Genomic DNA, 22,777 nt, shown 5'->3' with positions numbered 1-22,777 from the left:
GATGACCTTGAAAATGTATTTATTATATTTTTTATATTTATTTTTTATTATATTTTTTACTTAGTTTTTGCAAAAGCAGTATCATTTATTTTAACACTCTACAAATCACACAGAAAACAACAACAAAAATAAGAAATAAGAAAATAATAAATAAAATAATAGAAAGAAAAATCAGTCCAATCAATTATCAATCATTTCCCTTAAGATGCTTGCTCGCCCCGCCTTTGCCGCCCCCCATTCCTGTCCCTGCTCAGCCGCAGCCAGTTTCTCACGGTCATCTCAATGTCAGCCTCGGTGGAATTTTGTTGAGCCGGATTTCTTAACACAGCACCTAAACAAAAAATAAATAAAGCAACAGGGGAAAAAATAAGACAGTAGCACAAAAGTCTGTATCTTCGTTTCTATAAAGACAATTCCGAAAAGTCAGAGCATTTTACACAAAAAAAAAAAAAAACAAACAAACAAAAAAAAACCTTAAAAGACATTTGGTTGAGAATAGTGTGAGGACAGTATATAAATAGTGACAGAATGTTGCTTCAACACATTGTAGGACTTACTCAGGAGTACCTGATGAACAGGCCGTGATTTAAGGCCTGTCTTCTGACCCCTACCGCACCAGTTCAGCTGGGTTGAAAGATTCTGATCAAATATTTTTGTGCAGACTCTCCAAACGGTTTCCTTTAAACTCTTCCCACCAGACAATGACAGTTTAGTTATCTGTAAAGTAAAAGATACATTTAACTAATCCCATTTCACAACCTGCTGTATTACATTGTCTTTGACTGCTCTCCCATGCCCACATCCATGGCTGAAGTGCCCTTGAGCAAGGCACCTAACCCCTCACTGCTTCCCGAGCGCCACTGTAGCACTGCTCTGGTTTGTGTGTGCTTCACCTCACTGCGTGTTCACTGTGTGCTCTGTGTGTTTCACTAATCATGGATGGGATAAATGCAGAGACCAAATTTCCCTCACAGGATCAAAAGAGTATCTATACTCTATATATAGGTGTCTTATCTGACGATAAATCAGGGCTTTTGTGAAAATATTTAATACGCGAACATATTAAGTCAGTTAATAATCACAAACCAAGTCAACAGTTAGCCTAGTTAAAACAACTACCTTAACCAAGTCTAAAAACACGTTACGTTAGCTGCTAACGTTTGTTAATCCTCCGGCGCCAATTTCTGTCATCCGTTTATCGAAAACATTTCTCAGAAAACTCGACGTTTTTCCAACAAAAGAATATTTTTCAATTAAAAAATAAGTACACAAAACAAAATAAACACATACAGGCCTGAAAATTTTGTGTTTGAAATGGATAAACATACCTGAACACAAGAGAGTCCGTTATTACTACCGAGGCGATGCTTCTGTGTAGATTTGATCACGCGCATAAAAACGTGCGCACACGCGCGCCACCTAAACGCCCCCTTGGTTAAAAAAAAAAGGCAATTTACTTTTGTAAATCACACTTGAAAAATCTACTCAAAAGAGATGCAGTATAGATTTCGGCCCGCGCTTGAAAATAAATTTATATAAAGATAACATTAAATCTTAACAAAATTTCTCACAAAGACTATATGTTTACGTTTTTTGAATCAGAACTCATTTTGTCGTTTTAATTGCAAACGTTTTTATATCTTTTTTCTGAACCTGTTTTGGACGTCTCATGTTTGTTGGGTATTATCATCATATAAATTGTGGCATACAGATTTTACAAAAGTTCAACACCTTCGCGCTTACATGTGGACCAACGGTTAGATCTAGGCAGCAGCATTGTGAAAAAAATAGAAGCGGGATCGGCAAAATGGTTCCTCACGATTCTTCCGCCGATCTCCAGAGTGTGCATGAATTGGAGTGGCTGTAGACTCATCCCGTCGATGGTTTACCCACCTAAGTTTTTTGGTGTGCAGGGGGAAAAACCCCTTCCGATACTTTGCCGCTGGTGCCCTCCAATTGCCAACGTTGGTAAGACCGAACGTGCTGTCTGGGGAGAGTCTTCTACGTCACTCCTGAAGAACTTCAACCTGCGGGCGAAGAAATATGTCATTGTTTTGGCTAGATTTGACTATCCTTACCCTACCTGATTAATCAAGGGTTAAACGTGTAAGATACAAGGACATATCGATCTAACACATAAGACTAATATTACCCGCAAAGTAATGTCAGTTAATTGCAATGTACAAAGAGGAAGACTAAAAAGAATGTTCCAACCACTGATCTATAATATAGAACTGGATTGCTCATGACGTCATGAAAGTGAAGCCGCAGCGCTGCCATATTGGTAATCCCTAGTGTGCGTAAACGTTCTATTGAATTAATAGGAAACTGTACGATTTTAACTAGAAAACATCACTTAACAAGTCAGCGTTTATAAATCTGAAGTATTTTTGAACATTATTACAATGCAAACACCCTAGGCATGTAAACGGTTATTTTTTTAAAGGTCGCGAATTTCCCCTTATTAAAAAGCTACGTTCATTACAGAAGCGAACACCATGAACATGATAAACATCAGACAGACATGACCTCAACATATAAAACAAACGACAAAGTGCTCTTTCTGAAATCTGAATTTATTCAGAGAAATAACTGACTATATACAGTACGGATTTAAAGACATAAAGCTTTATTTCCCAGATAAAGTAGTAAGTTAAGCTTTTCATTTATAGAGCAATATTAACAACATAACTGTATTATCCATTGTAATATATTCAGACACATGTCCGATACTAATACGTTCATGTTTAACAATTCCTGAAAAATTATGTTAATAAAGAAATAGGCTATATTTTGTGTTGGATCAGTTACCTGTGTCGTCAGTGCGCAGCAGACACACCCACCTAAATGATTTGAATATATCGCTTATACTGCCCCAAAAGAACGTAAACACTGCAGATAACATCTGAAGTAAAGATGAATTTACATACACATAACATAAAAACGAATTCCATTTGATTGATTTGCTTCAAATATAGTTATTTTAGGAGAGCGCTTTGAATGTTACTCAATGGTGCTCTCTGCTGGTAGGGATTAGTAAAATGGCGGATCGAACACATCCGGTGGCTTCACTGTCTGTTGGCAGTTTAGAACGCGATGAGCCATCCAGTTATATATAGATCAGTGGTTCAACCACAGTGCACCCCTTACAAGGGCAGCAATTAAATAAAAAAAAGACAAAACAATGAATTTGTCCAAACCCATTGCCTCTCCCTGAATCTGATTGGTAGAGGTACAACGCCCCGCCCCTACACGCAGGTATATAATTCAATCTCATTAAGCAGGATCGTTAGCAGTTTGCTTGTTGGCGTAACAAGGAAGGTGGAAGAATCAAGACAGAACGAGTCACTTAATCCCATTCAAACATGTACCTTTAGATGATTGTGTTGTTTTTGGTCGTGTCTAGTGTGGCAAGCGCTGGGATGCCTGGAGCTCCTGTAGATGCAGACATTAATGATGATGTTCAGAAAGCGCTACAGTTCGCTGTGGCCCAGTACAACAGACAAAGCAATGATGCGTTTGTGCGTAAGGTTTCCAAGGTCCTCAAGGTTCAACAACAAGTAAGTACTTTAAACGTTTATTCGGTTTGTAATGGTTTCAACTGGGAATGTTGCTGAATTTAAAGTTCTTCCTTGAACGCTGTCATGAGACCTGGATAATGATGGCGTAAAGAAATATGAAGTCCAAGTTGTCCAAAGAGAACAGAACTGTTTGCCTCAACTTGAAAGCCATTTATGATATGCTGTTTAAGAAAATAATTATATGGTAAACGAGTAAAGGATCGTTCAAGTGTGATTTTGCTAGACATGTTCTATTGAAACCGTAAGTGAGAGGGCTTTCTCCAGCAAGACTTTGTAACAGTGGTGGCTGCCCCTAACTGAAATTATTCCCCTTAAGAAAAATTTCGGCCACAAGACAGGGTTTTATATACATTTCAACACTCTGGATTAGCCCAGTTATATCTGAACATGTTTCTGGTTGACACTGCAGGTTGTCGCTGGCACAAGTTACATCTTTACTGTGTAGATGGACATAGCCTACTGCAAAAAGGGTGGTGTGAAGACCATGTGTGCCACTCCGAAAGATCCCAATGCTGCACAGGTTGGACACTGTCTATTTTACAATATTGTGATTTTGTTTACATTTCTAGATTTCCTTGTTAAAAGGGATTGACCCCCCCCCCCCCCCCCCTTTTTTTCCCTTCTAGGCCATTCAGTGCGACATAACGGTCTTGAGCCAGCCGTGGTTAAAGTCCTTAAAAGTCACTAAAAACACCTGCATGTAGAGCTTGTGACCAGTGCACTTTGGGGCTTTTTAACATTCAAGCAGCAATAAAGTGTACTTTCTGTTGGTAATGAACTTCAAGTCTTTATTCTTGATAAAATAGAAACTTTATTTGTCCTGAGCAACTGCCAACAAATTATAAAAATGCTTAACACCATGTATTCTCAGACTCCGTTGCTCTGAAAAGCTACAGTTTGTAGAAATGTCAATTCTAAAATGCATGTTTCTTTGATTCATCCTTTACTATTAAAACATGATTGAACCATGTCTGTGCTCCCAGCCAGCACATGGCCAACTTTCAAGTTTACCACTAAATGGATCGGGTTAAACCCTTGTAAATCCACTTGTTTTGTTTCTTAAAGCTCTGTATGATTACTCTTTAATGTCTTAAACCGCAAAGCCCTTTTAAGACCTCTCACTCAAGTGCAACGCTTATCTCTTTGAATGGGGAAACTTCAAATTCTCAAACCCTTAAACCTAACAATTAAATTTAAACTCTAAGAAATCTGGCAACTGTCATGAGTTTTTGCTCAAAAACCCCTTAAAGCTTATTTTTCAGGCTAGATCGGACCGTGTGCATGCACAAGAGCACATCTTCTAATGCTGGCTGTTCTGTATTGGGATTCTTTTGAGGTCTAAGCATGGGTGTTTACGTCTTCATATTTTCGCGAGTTCATAATTTAACTTACAAGAGGTTAAAGTGGTGTGTGTGTGTGTGACTGCTGATTTGGCAGAAAACTTTGTTCCACCTAAAGCTAATCATTGTTTTTGATCATTGATCTAAATAGGCCTACAGTTAGAGTCTAGAAAGTTTACTCCTTACTAAACTTTAATGAACAACAGATCCACAAACCGAGGATGATGGTCCAGCACATACAAGGAGAAAGGTTTGTAAGTTTTAGTTTCCACATTTTTATGAATGTAACCATGTAATTCAAGAGTATTAGTGTGAAGAGAATTTGTTTGTACTATTAGTATAATTCTGAACGTTCTTTTCCAATCTCCATTAACTAAATGAAGCTAGTTATAGGGGATTTTATGTTTTTAATTTTTTTTTTACGATGACCATGTACTGCGGTCAAATGTCCAGATCATTTGCAGTAGCGGTGTCCTGCTTTTACAGTTGCTATGTAAGCAGACTTGTATGTACCAGTGACCACTGCCAAAACCTGTAACTGACTGCAACAGAATCACGGTTTGTTACTTTAGTTGCTGCTTGACTTGCCATGTCGAGGCCTACAGGAATAACTTATTTCTCTTAAATGTGCCACAAGTGTTTTAACTGAAGAAACCAGCTTCCCAACAGGAAGCCATTGATCTATTTAATGTGAATTTTTCAAACATTTTTGTGGAACCCACTTATTTTTCTGCGCAGTGATGACTAGTGAAAAGTTTCTAATTTTTAAGAGTATAGTTAACCCAGAATTCTGTCATTTACATTACATCACCCCCCCCCCCCCCCTTAATCAGCTCAAAATGATTACATGAACATGTCAATGCAAGTGAACTAACGGTCATGTCTGGTGTCATTTCAGGTGTCTCAGTGCAACTGGTACAATGGTCTCAATCTTACAAAAGTAGATCAAAAGATAATACAGATCCTAAGAGATATTTTGCCTACTGTAATGGGAGTGCCCCTTCCCAGGGTCCTCCATGTAAATTGAGTTGTAAAACCACCCAGGCTTGGGACCGGAGTTAATGCAAATTCCAATTGTTTGTTCCTGTCTCCATCTCGGGAGATGTTTGTCTTGGTCTGATGTATTTAAACCTTTGCAGCAAAAGGATCAGGGCCTTATAGCCAGATTGAGCCCATAGCATGAAGTGTCCACACTTTATACTGTGTTTCTTGCTAAAAGTCAGGTATGCATCTTTTACTCTTAGAATCATTTTTGAGAATTTGATGTCTTGTCTTGATCTCTCTCTGAATTGGCTATCTTTTTTTTTTTTTTTTTGTTTTTTAAACCATATGTATTATGCCAATTACTGAACTGGCATAATTTCCTGACTGATAATAAATGGTTACATTTGATTTTATTCTGACTTACTCTAAAATTATTTCATCCAGTAGATTAAGTGTAGGCATGTTACCGCAAATCTGTGTCCAGGGTTAGTACATACTAAATATCAGGCTAGATGGGGCATGAGGCACATCAAGTGAGATTATAGATTTTTGACTAACTGCTCGACTTCAGTTTTATGCAGTTGCATTAACTATGGGGGGGGGGGGATACTACTGGAATATTAGCATGATTTGGGCATATTTCATAGTACTAGCCCTAACCTTTAGTTATTGTCTCACTATATTCAAGTTGTTATAATTAGACCACTCATAGGGGGCTAGGTAAAACGTGATTGGAATAGCAAATTTCACAGTGCTAGCCATAACCTCTGATTATTGTTTGATCTTTAAATTGTTACATAGGTGACTGTAGGGGGCTAAACAGAACTACTATTTAAAGAATGACAAGCATGAGGCGGTCTATTAAATAGTTAGTCATAACCTCTTAATAATGATCAGACTGGAGAGTTTGTGATCGTGGGGTACATGTATACACCGGCCAGCATGATACTCCCTGAGCGACATAGATTCCTAATGGAGCAAGTAAATATAAAAGTAGAGTTAACTAGAATAATCAAATGTCAGAATAATAGTAACTAGAAACTGGCATACAACCAATTTGCCTTTTCAACCTAAATTCGAGGTCAAACAAATGGAGGCTTTAACCTAAAATGAATAACTCCGAGCCGAACACGCAGGAAACCTTCATCCAGCACCTGACACCTTCCTTGGGCCGAGTGCCTGGACCTTACATTATCATTAAAATGATGAAAGTAAACGTTTTGTCGAAATAACCTTATCAATTCTGAATTAAATATTCATGAACGGTACCATGTGTGTATATATAGGAATGAAACTGAGCTAAGTCTTGCTTGGATAATGCAGTGTCGGGCAGTCAGCATCACATCTAGTCCAGTTGATTCGGCCCAGAAACTGAAATTGAGCTCACAGGTATCCAGGCCGGGTGAGGCAGATAGATCGATGGACCGGTCTCTAGCAGGTGAAAATTTAACTGAAAATGGCCTGAGTGTATGGAGATGGATTGTATATAAGGTAGATGCAAATAGCCTAAGTGTTCTAAGAATGAAAAAAAAAAAAGGTTTATGACTATGAAGGTAAGAGATTGAGAATACCATTATGATGTCATTTAAGAGCTTAGCCTAAACTGTTACTATAATGTTTTTGTCAGCATTCAAGTGTACAATGTGTCTGGGTACTTTTCTTGGTATTACCAGACTCTGCATATAAAATGTTCTTTAATAACTTGAAACTGTATGTTCAGAGATCATTTATGGTGTTGTAATAGAGTTTGTTGACAGTTGCTCAGGACAAATAAAGTTTCCATTTTATCAAGAATAAAGACTTGACGTTCATTACCAACAGAAAGTACACTTTATTGCTGCTTGAATGTTAAAAAGCACCAAACTGCACTTGTCACAAGCTCTACATGCAGGTGTTTTTAGTGACTTTTAAGGACTTTAACCACGGCTGGCTCAAGACAGTTATGTCACACTGAATGGCCTTGAAGAAAAAACAAAGGGGGTCAATCCCTTTTAACAAGGAAATCTAGAAATGTAAACAAAAATTACAATATTGTAAAATAGACCGTGTCCTACCTGTGCAGCATTGGGATCCTTCGGAGTGGCACACATGGTCTTCACACCACCCTTTTTGCAGTAAGCTATGTCCATCTTCACAGTAAAGATGTAACTTGTGCCAGCAACAACCTGCAGTGTCAACCAGAAACAAGTTCAGATATAACTGGGCTAATCCAGAGTGTTTAAATGTATAAAACCCTGTCTTGTGGCCGAAATTTTTCTTAAGGGGAATAATTTCAGTTAGGGGCAGCCACCACTGTTACAAAGTCTTGCTGGAGAAAGCCCTCTCACTTACGGTTTCAACACGTCTAGCAAAATCACACTTGAACGATCCTTTACTCGTTTACCATATAATTATTTTCTTATGCAGCATATCATAAATGGCTTTCAAGTTGAGGCAAACAGTTCGGTTCTCTTTGGACAACTTGGAATAATTATGGTTCTGAGACTTCATATTTCTTTACGCCATCATTATACAGGTCTCATGACAGCGTTCAAGGAAGAACTTTAATTCAGCTACGTTCCGAGTTGAAACGATTACAAACCGAATAAACGTTTAAAGTACTTACTTGCTGTTGAACCTTGAGGACCTTGGAAACCTTACGCACAAACGCATCGTTGCTTTGTCTGTTGTACTGGGCCACAGCGAACTGTAACGCTTTCTGAACAGCTACATCGTTAATGTCTGCATTTACAGGAGCTCCAGGCATCCCAGCGCTTGCCACACTAGACACAACCAAAAACAACACAATCATCTTGAGAAACATGATTGAATGGGATTAAGTGATTCGATCTGTCTTGATTCTTCCACCTTCCTTTTTACGTCAACAAGCAAATTGTTAACAATTCTGCTCATTTGCTCAATGAGATTGAATTATATACCTGCTTGTAGGGGCGGGGCGTTGTACCTCTACCAATGAGATTCAGGGAGAGGCAATGGGTTTGGACAAATTAATTGTTTTGCCTTTTTTTTTATTTAATTACTGCCCTTGTAAGGTGTGCACCAGTGGCGGCTGGTGAAAATTATGTTAGGTGGGGCTGTCATATTCGGTTATTTTAAATAGCTTGGCCTTGGTAACCATGGGACACCAGGTCTTATAGCATTGTGGCTCCCAGGTTGTGGAATGCTTTTGCTCAAGACGTCTGTCAAGCATTCACCCTTTTCTCCTTCAAAACCATTTTTTTTTTGTCTGAATATTACTCTTTAGCTCAGAATCTTTAAATTTTACCTTATTATTAATGTTTATGTTACTTGCTTGAATCTTTAACCTAACTTTGTTACTGAACTCTGTATATTTATATCTGCCCTTGGTATGTCTATCTTTGATGTTGAGGTTTATTTAGTTCAATTCCTTAACCTAGGCCTATATTGTAAAGCGACTTTGTTGGAAAGGCTATATAAATAAAAAAATCCTATTATAATTAATAACCACCCAGGATACCAGTGCTCTGTGAAAAGTAATTATTTAATGCCAATATTAAAAGGTTGAGGCATTTTTTGCACAAAAACAAACATATTGCACAAACTTTCTATTTGCATTTGAAATTTAACTCAAACAAAATACTTAGTCATTAATTAGCTGATTAAATACAACTATTACCTGCAACAATTTTGAGTGATTTCAAACAAATGTTCCACAAAATGTACAGTAAATAAACATAATAAACTCGATACTTTAGTAGTGGCTCGCGCCCATTGCTCGCGCCTCGCGGCCGCGCGCAGTTTGGGGCGCTAGGCGAAGCGCCCATAGCTGACTAGATTTTAGCTCGCTGATTGGCTACAGTTTATGTCAAACATTTATATCTAAAATCAGCAATTGGCTAAACTGCTCCAAAGACCCGCCTTTCTGGGGCGCTTTCTCCAGCGCCCCAGAGCTGATCACGTGTACAGATCTAGACGGGACGTGTAGAAAAACAAACATTTTGAATTTCTATAATATTTTTCAAATATACTAGCTGCATTTACTATCTCAAACACACAAATATTGATAATTTTATATATGATTTATTTATGTATTTACATGTATTTGACTGCAGTCTATGGTATATGCTCATGGGGGGGCGGCGCCCTAGCGCCCTCTATTGGCCAGCCGCCCCTGGTGTGCACTGTGTTGGAACATTATTTTTAGTCTTCCTCTTTGTATATTGCAATTAACTGACATTACTTTGCGGGTAATATTAGTCTTATGTGTTAGATCGATATGTCCTTGTATATTACACCTTTAACCCTTGATTAATCAGGTAGGGTAAGGATAGGCAAATCTAGCCAAAACTGTGTAATATTTCTTCGCCCGCAGGTTGAAGTTCTTCAGGGGTGACGTAGAAGACTCTCTTGTGGCTGTTTTTGATTGAGGCTCAGTTTGAAGTTATTAAGTCTTGTAAGAGGCAATCATAACAAAAAGATAGCTTATTTTATTAGTTACAATACAAAGCAATTAAAGCAAAAATTCTGTTATCAAACCCTAAACAGCTATATTGGAGGTGCTGTTAAGTGCCCCTCGTTAGGGAATCAGGGGGCTGTTCCATAAAAGCCGCTTAGAAAAGCGGGGATTAAAGTCCAAAACCTGACTTGAATGAGCCGAGCTAAACATCCGCGCTTAAATTGGTTCCATAACAGTAAGTTGAGGATCATGTGATCTTACTAATTCAGTCAGGTTTAAATAGTCTAGATAATTGCGCGTGCACGCCATTGTTTAAAAGTCCTGAAAAGTCGAGCATGGGTCAATCGATTTACTGTGGGCTACCATGGCAACAAAAGGAAAAGATAGAGCAGCGATGTTCACTGCAACGGAACAGCGTTTGCTATTGGAAACATATGAAGAATGTAAAGATGTCATCACCAAAAAAGGCAATACAGCGGCAATAAATAAAGCAAGAGAGAAAGGCTGGCAGGAAATTACTGGTCGTCTCAATGCGTAAGTAGTGGTGTAAGCTTTTTAAAATACTTCATCAACATTGAATGTGTGTCACAATACATTGCAAAGTTTGTGTGTGAATAACCGTAACGTTAATTGCTTCCACGCAGCAGCAACTTAAGTGAAGGAAAAAGAACCTGGCAGCAGGTGAAAATAAAATATAAAAATATAGTTCAGAATGGTAAGTAAATCTAATGGTATGTATATATGTAATCAATGCCAGCTTGAAGATACAACTATTCAGGGTTTTTTTGTGTATTTTTTTCAATTGCAGCGACCAAAAAGAAGACTGAGGTTGCTGGCACTGGGTGAGGGCCACCACCAGTCAGCTTTATGCCTGCAGAGGAGCTGGCTTTGGAAATTAATAAAGGGAGGCCCGTCCTTGAGGGAATAGAGGGGGGGACATCATCTAAAATGATATCACGTAGTATAAGGAGTGAGTATATAAAAGGTGTGTGTTTTATTATCATTGTTCCTTCCTGACTAACTGATTTCCTCCTTCCTTAGGCATTGTAAGCCTAAGTACACCATAGTAATGTCCATAGCAACTACTGTAGTGGTGCATTTTGGTAAAAAAAAAAAAAAAAAATTCTATCAAGATTCTGTATGCTTTATGGATCCACCGGACATCATGTTGCCTGTGAGTATGAGACCTTTTAAATCAGTCATGTAAGCTAATGAGTTTAACTTAGTTTAATCAGTGGTCACAGGGAGAAGGCCCATCAGTTGAGGAGGATGAGGAGACTGTGTCTGTATGTTCAAGGAGGCCTGAGGTAGTCACAGGTTCCATGTGATACTGTATTGAATATTAAAAAGTGTACTTGTGTGATAAAATGATCATAATGTGTTTTCAGGATGCTGACACTGTTCTAGAGCCCTCTCAGTCTGGGACCACATGTGACAAAGTGAGTATTAAGAAATGAAAACAATGTGACAAGAGTATTCAATGAAATAACTTAAATCTATGTTGCTACAGAACCCAGAAAACATAAAAGGAGTGTATAAACGCTACCTCCTTAAACAAATGGAAGCGATTGATATCGACATCCATCCAGTATAAAAAAACTGAAGATGAGGAAGTTGGAGCTGGAAATTCAACCGCTACAGAAAAATGCAAGCAGAACTACCATTTTTAAAAAAGGAAAAGAAAAAAAGTTACCTTTTTGATCCCTTTCCACAAAATGTATTTGTGTGTTTTCACCCCTAACAGGCAGATTCACTCTGAATAAAGACAAATCACATTAAATACTTTGACTTCTGTGTGTTTGTTCAACTAAGGAGAAAGTTGAGGGGCCAGTGGAAAATTTTAAAAGCTACTAATGGTTTAGACCATATTAAGCAAAATAATTATTTGCATATGTGTCTCGTATAAGTCTGCCTGTTTCGTTTTCTTCCAATACTGCTTTATTGCCCCAGTCTTCCTCTTCAACAATCCTTGGTTGCCTCTCTCTCCTCCGACAAGCAATGTTATGGAGCATTACACAAGCAACTACAACGTCACATGCCCTAGGTGGAGTCACTCTGAGGTGCTTCAGACACTGAAACCTTGACTTTATCAGCCCAAATGTCATCTCTATACGACCTCTTGTGCATGCATGGGCAATGTTGTAGCGGTGCTGTGCCTCTGTCTGGGGCTCCTGATAGGGAGTCAAGACGTAAGGCAGGCATGGGCATCCCTTGTCTCCCTGCAAAACTCCTGAGAATTCTCCTGCATAGACAGAATGAATATATATATATATATACATAATGTAGGTTTTTTTTAAGACTTTTTGCGATTTAAGTGATTACTAGCATACCTCTTGCTAGTTGCTGGTAGAGAGATGAGGCTCTAAAGATTCTGGAGTCATGCACAGAGCCTGGCCATTTGGCATCTACATTTGTGATGATGCAATCTGCATCACTAATCATCTAAAATAAATTAAACCTGTAAGTCACTACATTTTAATTGCGATGAACTAAACACTGGTGCCCAGCTTAGTACAGAACACTTAGTGCTAGAGCATAGCCTTCAATATCATCTCAGTGGGACCGTACCTGTACATTGATGCTGTGTACTGATTTCCTATTCACAAAGTCCGTTTCATGTGGACCAGACGGACACTTAATACGCACATGGGTGCAGTCCAATGCACCGATAACATTTGGGAAACCTAGGAAAATTATGTTTGTTTTAAATATGTCCCATGTAAAATCAACAGTCAAGAAATATTTCCATGTTTTATAGTTATTTGAACTTACCAGCTATTCCATAAAAGGCATGTTTAATGGTACGAATAGCTTCGTGGCCAGGGAGTGTGATGAACACATTGAGTAGTCTTTTTAAAGAAAGGTACACAGTTCGTACAGAGCGGCAAACTGATGCTTTGCTGATATTCTCTGCATCTCCAACTGCACAAAAATGTTCCACTGGCAAAAAAGCGAAGTGCAATGCACACCGTCTGTGGGACTGTGAGCGCTGTTGCGGCGTGTATTATTTTCAATGTATGGGCTTAGTAATCTACAAATATATGCAATCCCATCTCTTGAGAACCTATATCGCTCATACAGGTAGCTGTCATTAAAAGCCAATGGGTCTGACCTGTCTCTGAAAGTTCTCTCTCTTTGAAATGCCCTCCGCAAGACTATAGCTCCCTCATCCACCACCTCATCTATGAAAGGACACGCCATGGTTAAGTTTGGAAACGATTTCAGCTCCCTATTTATATACTTTTAATTAATTACCAAACTCATTAACCAAACTCACCAATTAAACACACAAGTTTTGAACATTTCTTAGTGTATTTATACCTTATAATTTCTTACATTTATTAGTAAAGTACATTTGCTTATTTATTTATTTAAAAAAAAAAATATTAATAGTGGTTAAGTAAAATAAAATTACATCGAAATACCAGAAGGTGAGTATAAATGGTATGCTCGTTAAGCCTGAACTCAGACTTAGCCTGACATTTAGCCTGCCCCGGACCAGGTTAATTTGCCAGCATAAGTTGCCGGGGTAACTGAGTTTGAACTTTTGTAAGTTTGATTTATGAAACCGAATCTACCAAAAATAAGCCTGACTAACCGAAATAAGCCTGGCTTATACTCTAATCTTGGTTTATGGAACAGCCCCCAGGTGTCCTTCACTGCTTAATGCAGGCAGCATCTGAACAGTAGTTTACTCATAAGACCTTTTATACTAATTTCTGTGTAATTCCAATTATGCATATCAATGTCTGTATCTCATGATGGACGTCCTTAATCTGTCTGTTACACATGCTGTCTGCAGCTGGTATTCTTCCTCTTCATCGTAATTTTCGTTTGGTTCACCATCACTTGATGTTGAAACAGGCCCTCTTCACCCCTGCGTACCCTCTTGTTTACCTTTGTGATTGATTGCATAGCATCAAACTCATTAGTCTAATTTCACAACTGTTGCGTATTAGAACCTAGTTTGCACTTAGATCAACCCTGTACATTCATAAAGTTTAAAAATCATAGGACTGGCAACAATGGCTTTACAATCAACTAACACATGCTAAATTTTGTAAAACCGTTATATTTTGGAAAAGTACTGTATAAAACAGAGGAAAATAACCCCAAACTTGAGCTTGCTGTGTTTGTGCTTTGGTGTATTGTTAAAAACCTGTAGAAGAACAAGATTTGGATTGTTCTTCTACAGGTTTTTAACAATACACCCAACATTTAAAGTCTCAAAAAAAAAGAGAGAAACTTGTAGCTGACGCAGAAAAGGTTGTATGTTCTTTTAAGTATTTCAGCCATTTATTTTGTGAAAAGGTATTTAGTTCACAAATGGTTTGTAATGGTTTATGAATGTCCATTTGGAAGTTGTATTTGAGAATTATAAATACTGGGTAATAGTGACACCTACTGTTGAAATGTGTAACATTAGTTGAATTTGTCACGTGATCTAGCTAGCCATGTGAGTATCAGATCCACAAACAAATGCGCACATGTTAAGAGCTGTTTAATTGTAAGATTATTCAGAAGGAATGCCTACATAAATGTCTCCTAGTGTCTCCTGGATATTTGATTAGTGTCATGATGTAAAGATGTTGATATTCGAAGGGGGTGTCATGATGTTCAAGTGATGTCGAAATAGAATCAAGATGGCGATGAAGATGACACTTATACTCTTTGAAAAGAAGACATTAAACGTTAAGACATCAGTTAAAGGTTGATTCTTTTAATCAGAAGAAAACCTTCAGAAGCCGTTACAAAACTTTTTTGAGTGAAAACAGTTGGTCTTTTATTTTGGTGAAAAATTATGGTTGCAGCGAACATTTTTTTTTTTTTTTACTAACGTGTCTCACTACAAAATATTAGTAAATTTTTGCAGTGAAAATAGGGCTGTACGATTAATCGAATGCGATTGTCATGCGCAGTTAAGCCGGGCATACACTGTGCGATTTCTGTGCGATTTGGGCAAGGTACCAACTCACACTGTACGAGTAGATCCCATGTGATGTAAAGCCAAAGCTCGTGATTATTATGCGCTCACTGTACGGTCCGATCGTCAAGTTGCGATTTGACTGCTCACACCATACGTGGGGAATCAACACGTATGATCCCTCAGAACCCGGATGTTTGTGGCTGTTTCAGAATAAACATGCTGTCCCGGGATAAACCATAGAGGGATAAACGCACTGCTTTGGTGATATGCGCAATTCTGTGTGCTGAAACCGAGCGCCAACCTCCCGCTCTCTCTCGTGAGGCCAATAAGGAAGTGACTAAAACTGCAATTCATCGACTGGCCGCTTGAGGCTGGCTGCAAAAGGGAGTCAGTCTCATAGACTCCCCATGTTAAAATGCCCAACTTTACAGCAGGAAAAACAACTGTGAGGGGGGTGAATTTTTTTTATAACTCATCCGTTTAAATTATATTAAGACTTAAAGTTCTGCATAATTAAGGGCGTGGCCACTTGAGTGACAGGGAGATTGCCGCTGCTGACACTGCCGTCGCGCTAGGTGGGCGTGGCAACAGCAACTAGCTCCCGCCTTTTTGCCCATTTTTGATTGTCCGGGAGAGTCGCGCGGTGACGCGCTGCCAAGATGGCGACGGCCCGCTCTACACACTTTAAGCTTCAAAAACTCTCTTCAGTAGTCTACGGGTGACGTCACGGACACTACGTCCATATTTTTATACAGTCTATGGCTGAAACGTCAAAAAAAAAGGCAGCCAGGCAAATGCAGTTCAGCACCTATATCCTCCCAACTTTTCTCTCTGGCACCTGTCGTGGTAAGTTGACGATGACACGTCGAAAAGGCTGACATATTACTGCCATAACTCCACAAGTTGTCCCTCCATCACTTCAGTCCACACTACACGCCGTGTCGCCATGGTTTCATTTATGGTATCGCACATGCGCAGTGAGGGAAGCACGGAAAATCGGTCCGTAGCCCTGCTTCAATAGGTTAACAAAATTTGATGTAGCTATGGGCACTCAGTTTTTCTTGCTTTGAAATACATTATGCCAAAATTTCATTTTATTAAAGATGAATTTAAGTGTAGGCTATTGGCTATGACTAAGGCAAATGCTATCCCCCCTCTCCGTTCCTGTCTCAGACCTCAAATACCTTAAATATGAGCCTTTATAGACATAGTGTCTCTTGCCAAAAGAAAATGCTGTACTTATTCAAACAAGATCTTTACAGTTGCAAGACTTTGTTCAGCTGCTGTGCTGGCCAGGGTTGCCAGGTTTTCACAACAAAACCCGCCCAATTCATACAAAAAAAAAAACTATCCCAATCGCGTTTCAAGTGGAGTCCCCAATTAAAAATCTCGTACCAGGTGGCAAACATACAGACAGTGCACTTTTTTGGCGGGTTTCCCTTGGTAAATTCGCATTCCAGGAGTTAGCTAAATATCATGTTGTTGAGGTCGCTTTAATCTGCGTACTTGGCAACACTGTTGCGGTGAAACTTCAGTTCATTCATCCAGAGCTTGCTCTGATGTTTAATTTATAAAGTTTTATTTTGAAATGTAATTCAGTAACAATTAGCTGAAGCCACAGCCAATGGTGAAAGTCTTTGTGTGATGCCCACTAAAGTGTTATCACATTTGTGGTAGTTTGTGGAATTTTAAATTGAATGTTTTTGGAATATTTGTGCAGAGGTAATTTACCATGTTCCACCATCCTTGGACTAAAACATTTTATATAGAGGCAATGAGTAATTGTGGAGTTCGCCAGCAGGGGGTAGTGTGGCATTTATTGTGCTCCACTGGGCTTTACGTCAGTTTTGTCCGCTTTGCGATTTTCCTCTTTCTGCTGAGCGAGGCGAAAAACGAACGCAGAGTTTGCCTGGTCTCATTTATTTCTCCTGTTTCCAGGTTGGTGGAAAATTAAATTAATCTAAGTACCTGAAGTGTAATATGTTGACATGTCACTGAATGTTTTAATGTTCGCTAATAAGGCTGTGTTATGAGTATGTGGACATAATTGTACATATGGCAGTCGGCACATTTTCGTGCCTGTTAATGTCACCTGTTACTACCAAAGTCACGTCTGAAGAGTTTTATTTTTTTAGCTCCTTGAACATTTTTGTAAAGTCGTAATACTCTCTAATTGTATGATATTGTGTAAAATTGTGAAAAGCTAATGTTAAAAACTGAGTTTGTCAGGGTTAAAACCTGATGTTAAAAGTAAATGTGATTTTATATTTTAAAAGTGGTTAAAAACAAGTTAAAAGTCTGTCAGCTCATGCATTTTGGGAAGAGTAAAAATGACTTTTGCTGGAAGAGGAAGATGCATTTAGGAACCATATGTAAATTGTGACAAACTATGTTTTATTTATAAGTGATGACATAAGCTATGTTTTATTTTGAGTTAAAAAGATACAACTTAAAGGGTAACCGTGGTTATTGTCATTTTGATTTATTTAATCACTCAAAACTCAGTATTTGCTGAAAGATGGAAAAAAAAAGACAAATTGTATTTTATTTTGAAGTCGTGTTTATTTGATAGTGAACATTGAGTGTTTGTAACAGAGGAGGATTTAAAATGTGAATGTCTAATAAATCCTCTCCTCCCTCTTTCTGCTGAGCGAGACGAAAAACGAACGCAGAGTTTGCCTGGTCTCATTTATTTCTCCTGTTTCCAGAGAGAGCATATAAGCTGTTTATGTGGTGCCAGCCGGTACCTGTAACAGTTTATTGGGGGCTCGTCCGGGATCACTCCCACCTTGTGGCCGGAAGCTGATCCAGTGATACTGCAACCTTGGACCAAAAGTGACCTGATGCAACCAGCGAGCTGCAGCCAGCGGAAAAAGATCTCCAGATACCATCGATGCCGTCTATGGATGAAGAGGTTACCTGTAATGAATAAAGACTAAGGACTGTGCTGTGCTGAAATCAACACCCATCAAGAACAGAGCGTGAATTGTGATCCTGGACTCTCGTGACCAAGTGCGAGGAATTGGGAAGCAGTATGGCGGATGGTGAGAGGAAAAGGTTGGTGTGGGCCATCAAAAAGACCCTTCTTACTCTCTCTGTAGATGAACTGTTCCAGATTGCCAAGTCAGTGGGTCCAGTGCCAGGAATTGACGAGTCTCGCGTCAAGTTGACAGATGAGGAGGGTTGTTTTGAGTACATTTGCAGTTTCATGTCCAGTGAGCCTTTACTGGAGTTAGAGGATTCTGGGATGGCACACTTATTAAACTTAAGGGAATTAATTGACATAGTCATTCAGGGTCGTGCTTCACAAGTTGCTGTAGCAATTGATCTATCTGGCAGCGGGGATGCAAGTCATGCTAATGATAATGTTAACCCAACTGATGATAGTGATACTACCGATATTGGGATTACTAATACAACTCACATGACACTATCAACGGCTAGTGACACACATGATACAGAGCTGCAGAAAATACTTCCTAGTTATGAGGAGCTGAGTAAGAAAATTATGCAGTGCAAACACACACCCACTCCACAGTCTGTACCTCAGTCATCTGTAAAGATAGGAGGCACCACACAGAGTAGTAAAGTAGCAGGCAGCAGAGGTTTAAGTGAACACACGACACCATTAACACATGACAAGTTGTTCTCCTTAAAAGAGTTGTCTTACCTTCATCGCAGGGAACTGAAGATACAGGGGGGTCAGATTGGGGACCAGGGGTCAGATCTCAGCTATAACAGTGTCTGTCGGCAGATGGAAGATGGTTTAAAGGAGCAGTTCAGTGATGCAGAGGTTGTAAGAGCCGTCCTCAAAGTCATCAAGCCAGGAACTTTTAAAGACATGTTGATGAATAAGGATGATCTGACTGTAGAAGAGCTAAAAGCGTTCCTCCACTCCCACCTGGGTGAGCAAAGTAATACCGAGCTGTTCCAGGAGCTCATGTGCACCAAACAAAAAGACAATGAGACACCCCAACAGTTCCTATACCGAGTTATAGGACTTAAGCAGAAGATCATGCTGGCCTCCAAACATGCTGACACAGATGTCAAGTATAGTGCAAGCACAGTGCAGGATGTGTTTCTCCACACCATATATCAGGGCCTAGGTCATAAACATGATGATGTCCGCAGAGAGCTGAAGCCATTGCTTGGGGACCCCAGAGTATCGGATGAGACGATTTTAAAACAGATGAAGAAAGTGATGTGTGATGAAAGTGAAAGGCAGCGAAGGCTAGGTCCCGCCACCCGTCAAAGACTAACAAATGTGCACAGTGCTCAGTCTGAAATTAATGCTGCACAGTGTCCTAGTGTAAAGGAGAAGGTGCCAAAAACAGATGTGATCCAGCAGTTAACAGAGAAACTTGAACAGCTTACAAGTACAGTTGAGCTCATGAGACAGTCAATGCAGACACAGGTGGCAGGACAGTTCAGCCACAATGGAAAAGGTAGAGGAGACCGCAGGAGAGAGAAACCATATGGCTGTGACAAGTGTGTGGAGCAAAATCGTCCCGACTGCCCTCACTGTTTCCACTGTGGTGAAGAAGGTCACCGGGCAGTGGGCTGTCTAAAGAGACCAACACGGCAGGGAAACTGGAGCCGGTCTCTGCCGAGGGACAAACAGTGACCGGGTCTCAGCGATCGTCCCAACCTGACACTTGTCACACTGATCAACGTGGAATTGAAGGACTGGAAAAAAACAAAATAATGGAAAAGAGAAGGAAAGAAACAAACAAGACAACCAATCCATTCACTTATGACTTACCTCACAGCAAAGGGGAACATCTAGCCAAACTCATTGGAAGGAAAGCTCTCACCCATTGTAACCTTAATGGATTAGCAGTCAGTGCTCTGCTGGACACTGGTGCTCAAGTCAGTATGATTGATAGAGACTGGAAGAGTAAATATCTACCTGACACTCCTGTTAGGGCACTCAGCGACATTATAGGTGACGAAGACGAGTTAAGGGTGTATGCAGTGAATGGTGACGTTCTCCCTTTTGATGGCTGGGTTGCCCTTACAGTCAATTTGATGGGGAATGAGGACCCTAATCTGTCAATCACTGTGCCTTTTCTTGTCAGCAGTCTTGCTCTGGAGAGACCACTGTTGGGTTTCAACGTGCTGGAAGAGATGATACAAAAACAACCTGAAAAGCTGATTCCAATGTAATGCCTTATGTATACCAGCAGAGAAGGCAGAGCTTATGGTGAGCTTCATCCAAGCCAGCAAACCCTCTGTGCAGTGCGGGCTCCTACGGACAGGCAGACAGGACATGGTTATCCCAGCAGGTCAGGTAGCCTGGGTAAAGTGCCAAGTCCCTCCCCTCATGAGTACATCTGACACAGTCTTCCTATTTGAGCCTGATGATGACAATGTGCAGTTGACAGAACTGGATGTGGGTGAAGGTCTGTTGGAGGTACAAAATCCAAGAAAACCTTATGTAGCTGTACCTGTGGGTAACAACACTAAAAATGCAGTAACTCTTCCAAGAAAGACAGCACTTGGTGGCATCCACTGTGTTGAAAAAGTGATCGCAACAGACTCACCTGAAGCACCCGAGCCCACAGTGACTGTTAACAGTGCTGTATCAACATCTGTTGACGCCCATCCATCATCATGGCAACCTCCCATCGACCTCAGTCACCTTGATGATAAACAAAGGGAAAAAGTCAACAAAATGCTGTGTGAAGAAGCCAGGGCTTTCGCACGTGACGGCGATGATATTGGATGCATACCAAGCTTACAAATGTCAATTGCCCTCACAGATGAGATTCCTGTACAGAGAGCATACTCAGCAGTCCCCAAGCCACTGTTTAAAGAGGTAAAGGAGTACGTGCAGGAGCTGCTGATGAGAGGCTGGATTGTTAAATCTAAGTCCCCTTATGCTGCCCCAGTTGTCTGTGTTAGAAAGAAGGATGGCAGCCTACGTCTTTGTATCGATTATCGGCTCCTGAACAAAAAGACTGTGCCTGATCGACATCCACTACCCAGAATACAAGACCTGACAGACACACTGGGGGGCTACACCTGGTTTAGCATCCTAGACCAGGGAAAAGCTTACCATCAGGGTTTCATTGCCGAGGGTTCGCGTCACCTGACTGCCTTCGTCACCCCGTGGGGCCTCTACGAATGGGTCCGTATCCCATTCGGACTCTCAAATGCCCCAGCAGCATTTCAGCGGAGCATGGAGGAGGTGCTAGGCCCCCTCAGGGATGAATGCTGCATCCCTTATCTGGACGACGTGCTCTGTTACGCAAGAACATTCGATGAACATGTGGAGGCCCTCCGCAAAGTGCTCCAGGCTCTTCAACATCACGGAGTCAAACTGAGACCTGAGAAGTGTGAGCTTTTCAGACAAGAAGTCAGGTACGTGGGGCGCCTTGTGTCAGCTGATGGTATCAAGATAGACCCACGGGACCTTGAAGCAGTCAAAACCTTGACAAGCAAGACACCACAGACAGTTGGTGAAGTAAGGAAACTGACCGGCTTCTTGGGATATTATCGCTCCTACATCCAGGATTTTTCCAGGATCGCGAAGCCAATCTATGAGCTTCTCCAAACTAAATCAGGGAAAGCCCAGATTTCAACATGTGGGAAAACCACCAAACGCCCACAGCTGCCTTCCCGACAGCCTGTCGACTGGACCACTCAACATCAGGAAGCTTTAGAGCAATTGGTCACTCTCCTTATAACCCCACCTGTCTTAGCGTATCCTGATTTCAACTTACCTTTCACGCTGCATACAGACGCCTCAGACCAGGGCCTGGGGGCTGTCCTCTATCAGCGCCAGAATGGGACACTAAGAGTCATTGGCTATGGCTCGAGGACTTTGACACCTGCTGAACGTAACTACCACCTGCACAGTGGAAAACTGGAGTTCCTCGCATTGAAATGGGCTGTGTGTGAAAAATTCCGGGACTACCTGTACTACGCTCCCCATTTCACTGTGTACACGGACAACAACCCACTGACCTATATCATGAGTACAGCAAAACTCAATGCTGTTGGCCACCGGTGGGTGGGAGAACTCTCAGATTTCCAGTTCGACATCAGGTATAGACCTGGAAAATCAAATGTTGATGCAGACACACTCTCTCGGCTCCCCTTGGACATGGGGAAATATGAGGTGGCTTGTACAGAGGAGTTCTCGAACGAGGCAGTGCGTGCCACATGGGATGGGAGTCAGGCAGCAGAACGGAAGGATGTGGCCTGGATTGCAGCACTTAACATGTGTTCACTGGATTCTCCACCACAACCTCATTGTCACCTGCCAGCTATCAGCCATGATGATCTTGTTAAGGCTCAAAGAGAGGATCAAGCCATAGGCAAGATTATTGAGTTAAAGGAGTCAAACACAAAACTGACAGATGACATATGCCGAACTGTAAGTGGAGCCACCAGAAAGCTTCTGCATGAGTGGAGTAAGTTGCAGCTTGAAGATGGCCTCCTTTACAGAAGGACGATCCAGGTAAAACAGTTAGTCCTCCCTCTGAAATACAGGCCGATTGCTCTGAAGTACCTACACAATGAG

The 22,777-nt window shown here is 40.5% G+C and overlaps 1 protein-coding gene and 1 pseudogene across 1 annotated transcript; one reads left to right on the top strand and one right to left on the bottom strand.

Moving 5' to 3' along the window:
* The first annotated feature begins 3,365 nt into the window (after positions 1–3,365).
* LOC132097214 (cystatin-like) lies at positions 3,366–4,378 on the top strand (annotated as a pseudogene).
* Positions 4,379–7,693: 3,315 nt separating this feature from the next.
* LOC132097213 (cystatin-like) lies at positions 7,694–8,708 on the bottom strand. The gene is made up of 3 exons (XM_059502849.1): positions 8,511–8,708; positions 7,960–8,070; positions 7,694–7,864 (listed from the first exon to the last, which is right to left on the bottom strand). Exons 1-3 carry the CDS (start codon positions 8,706–8,708, stop codon positions 7,787–7,789), a joined length of 387 nt encoding a protein of 128 aa, XP_059358832.1. The 3' UTR covers positions 7,694–7,786.
* Positions 8,709–22,777: the final 14,069 nt, after the last annotated feature.

The sequence above is a fragment of the Carassius carassius genome, chromosome 21 (assembly GCF_963082965.1).
Source record: "Carassius carassius chromosome 21, fCarCar2.1, whole genome shotgun sequence".
Classification (NCBI taxonomy): domain Eukaryota; kingdom Metazoa; phylum Chordata; class Actinopteri; order Cypriniformes; family Cyprinidae; genus Carassius; species Carassius carassius.
This window is presented reverse-complemented; position numbering and strand designations above follow the sequence as displayed.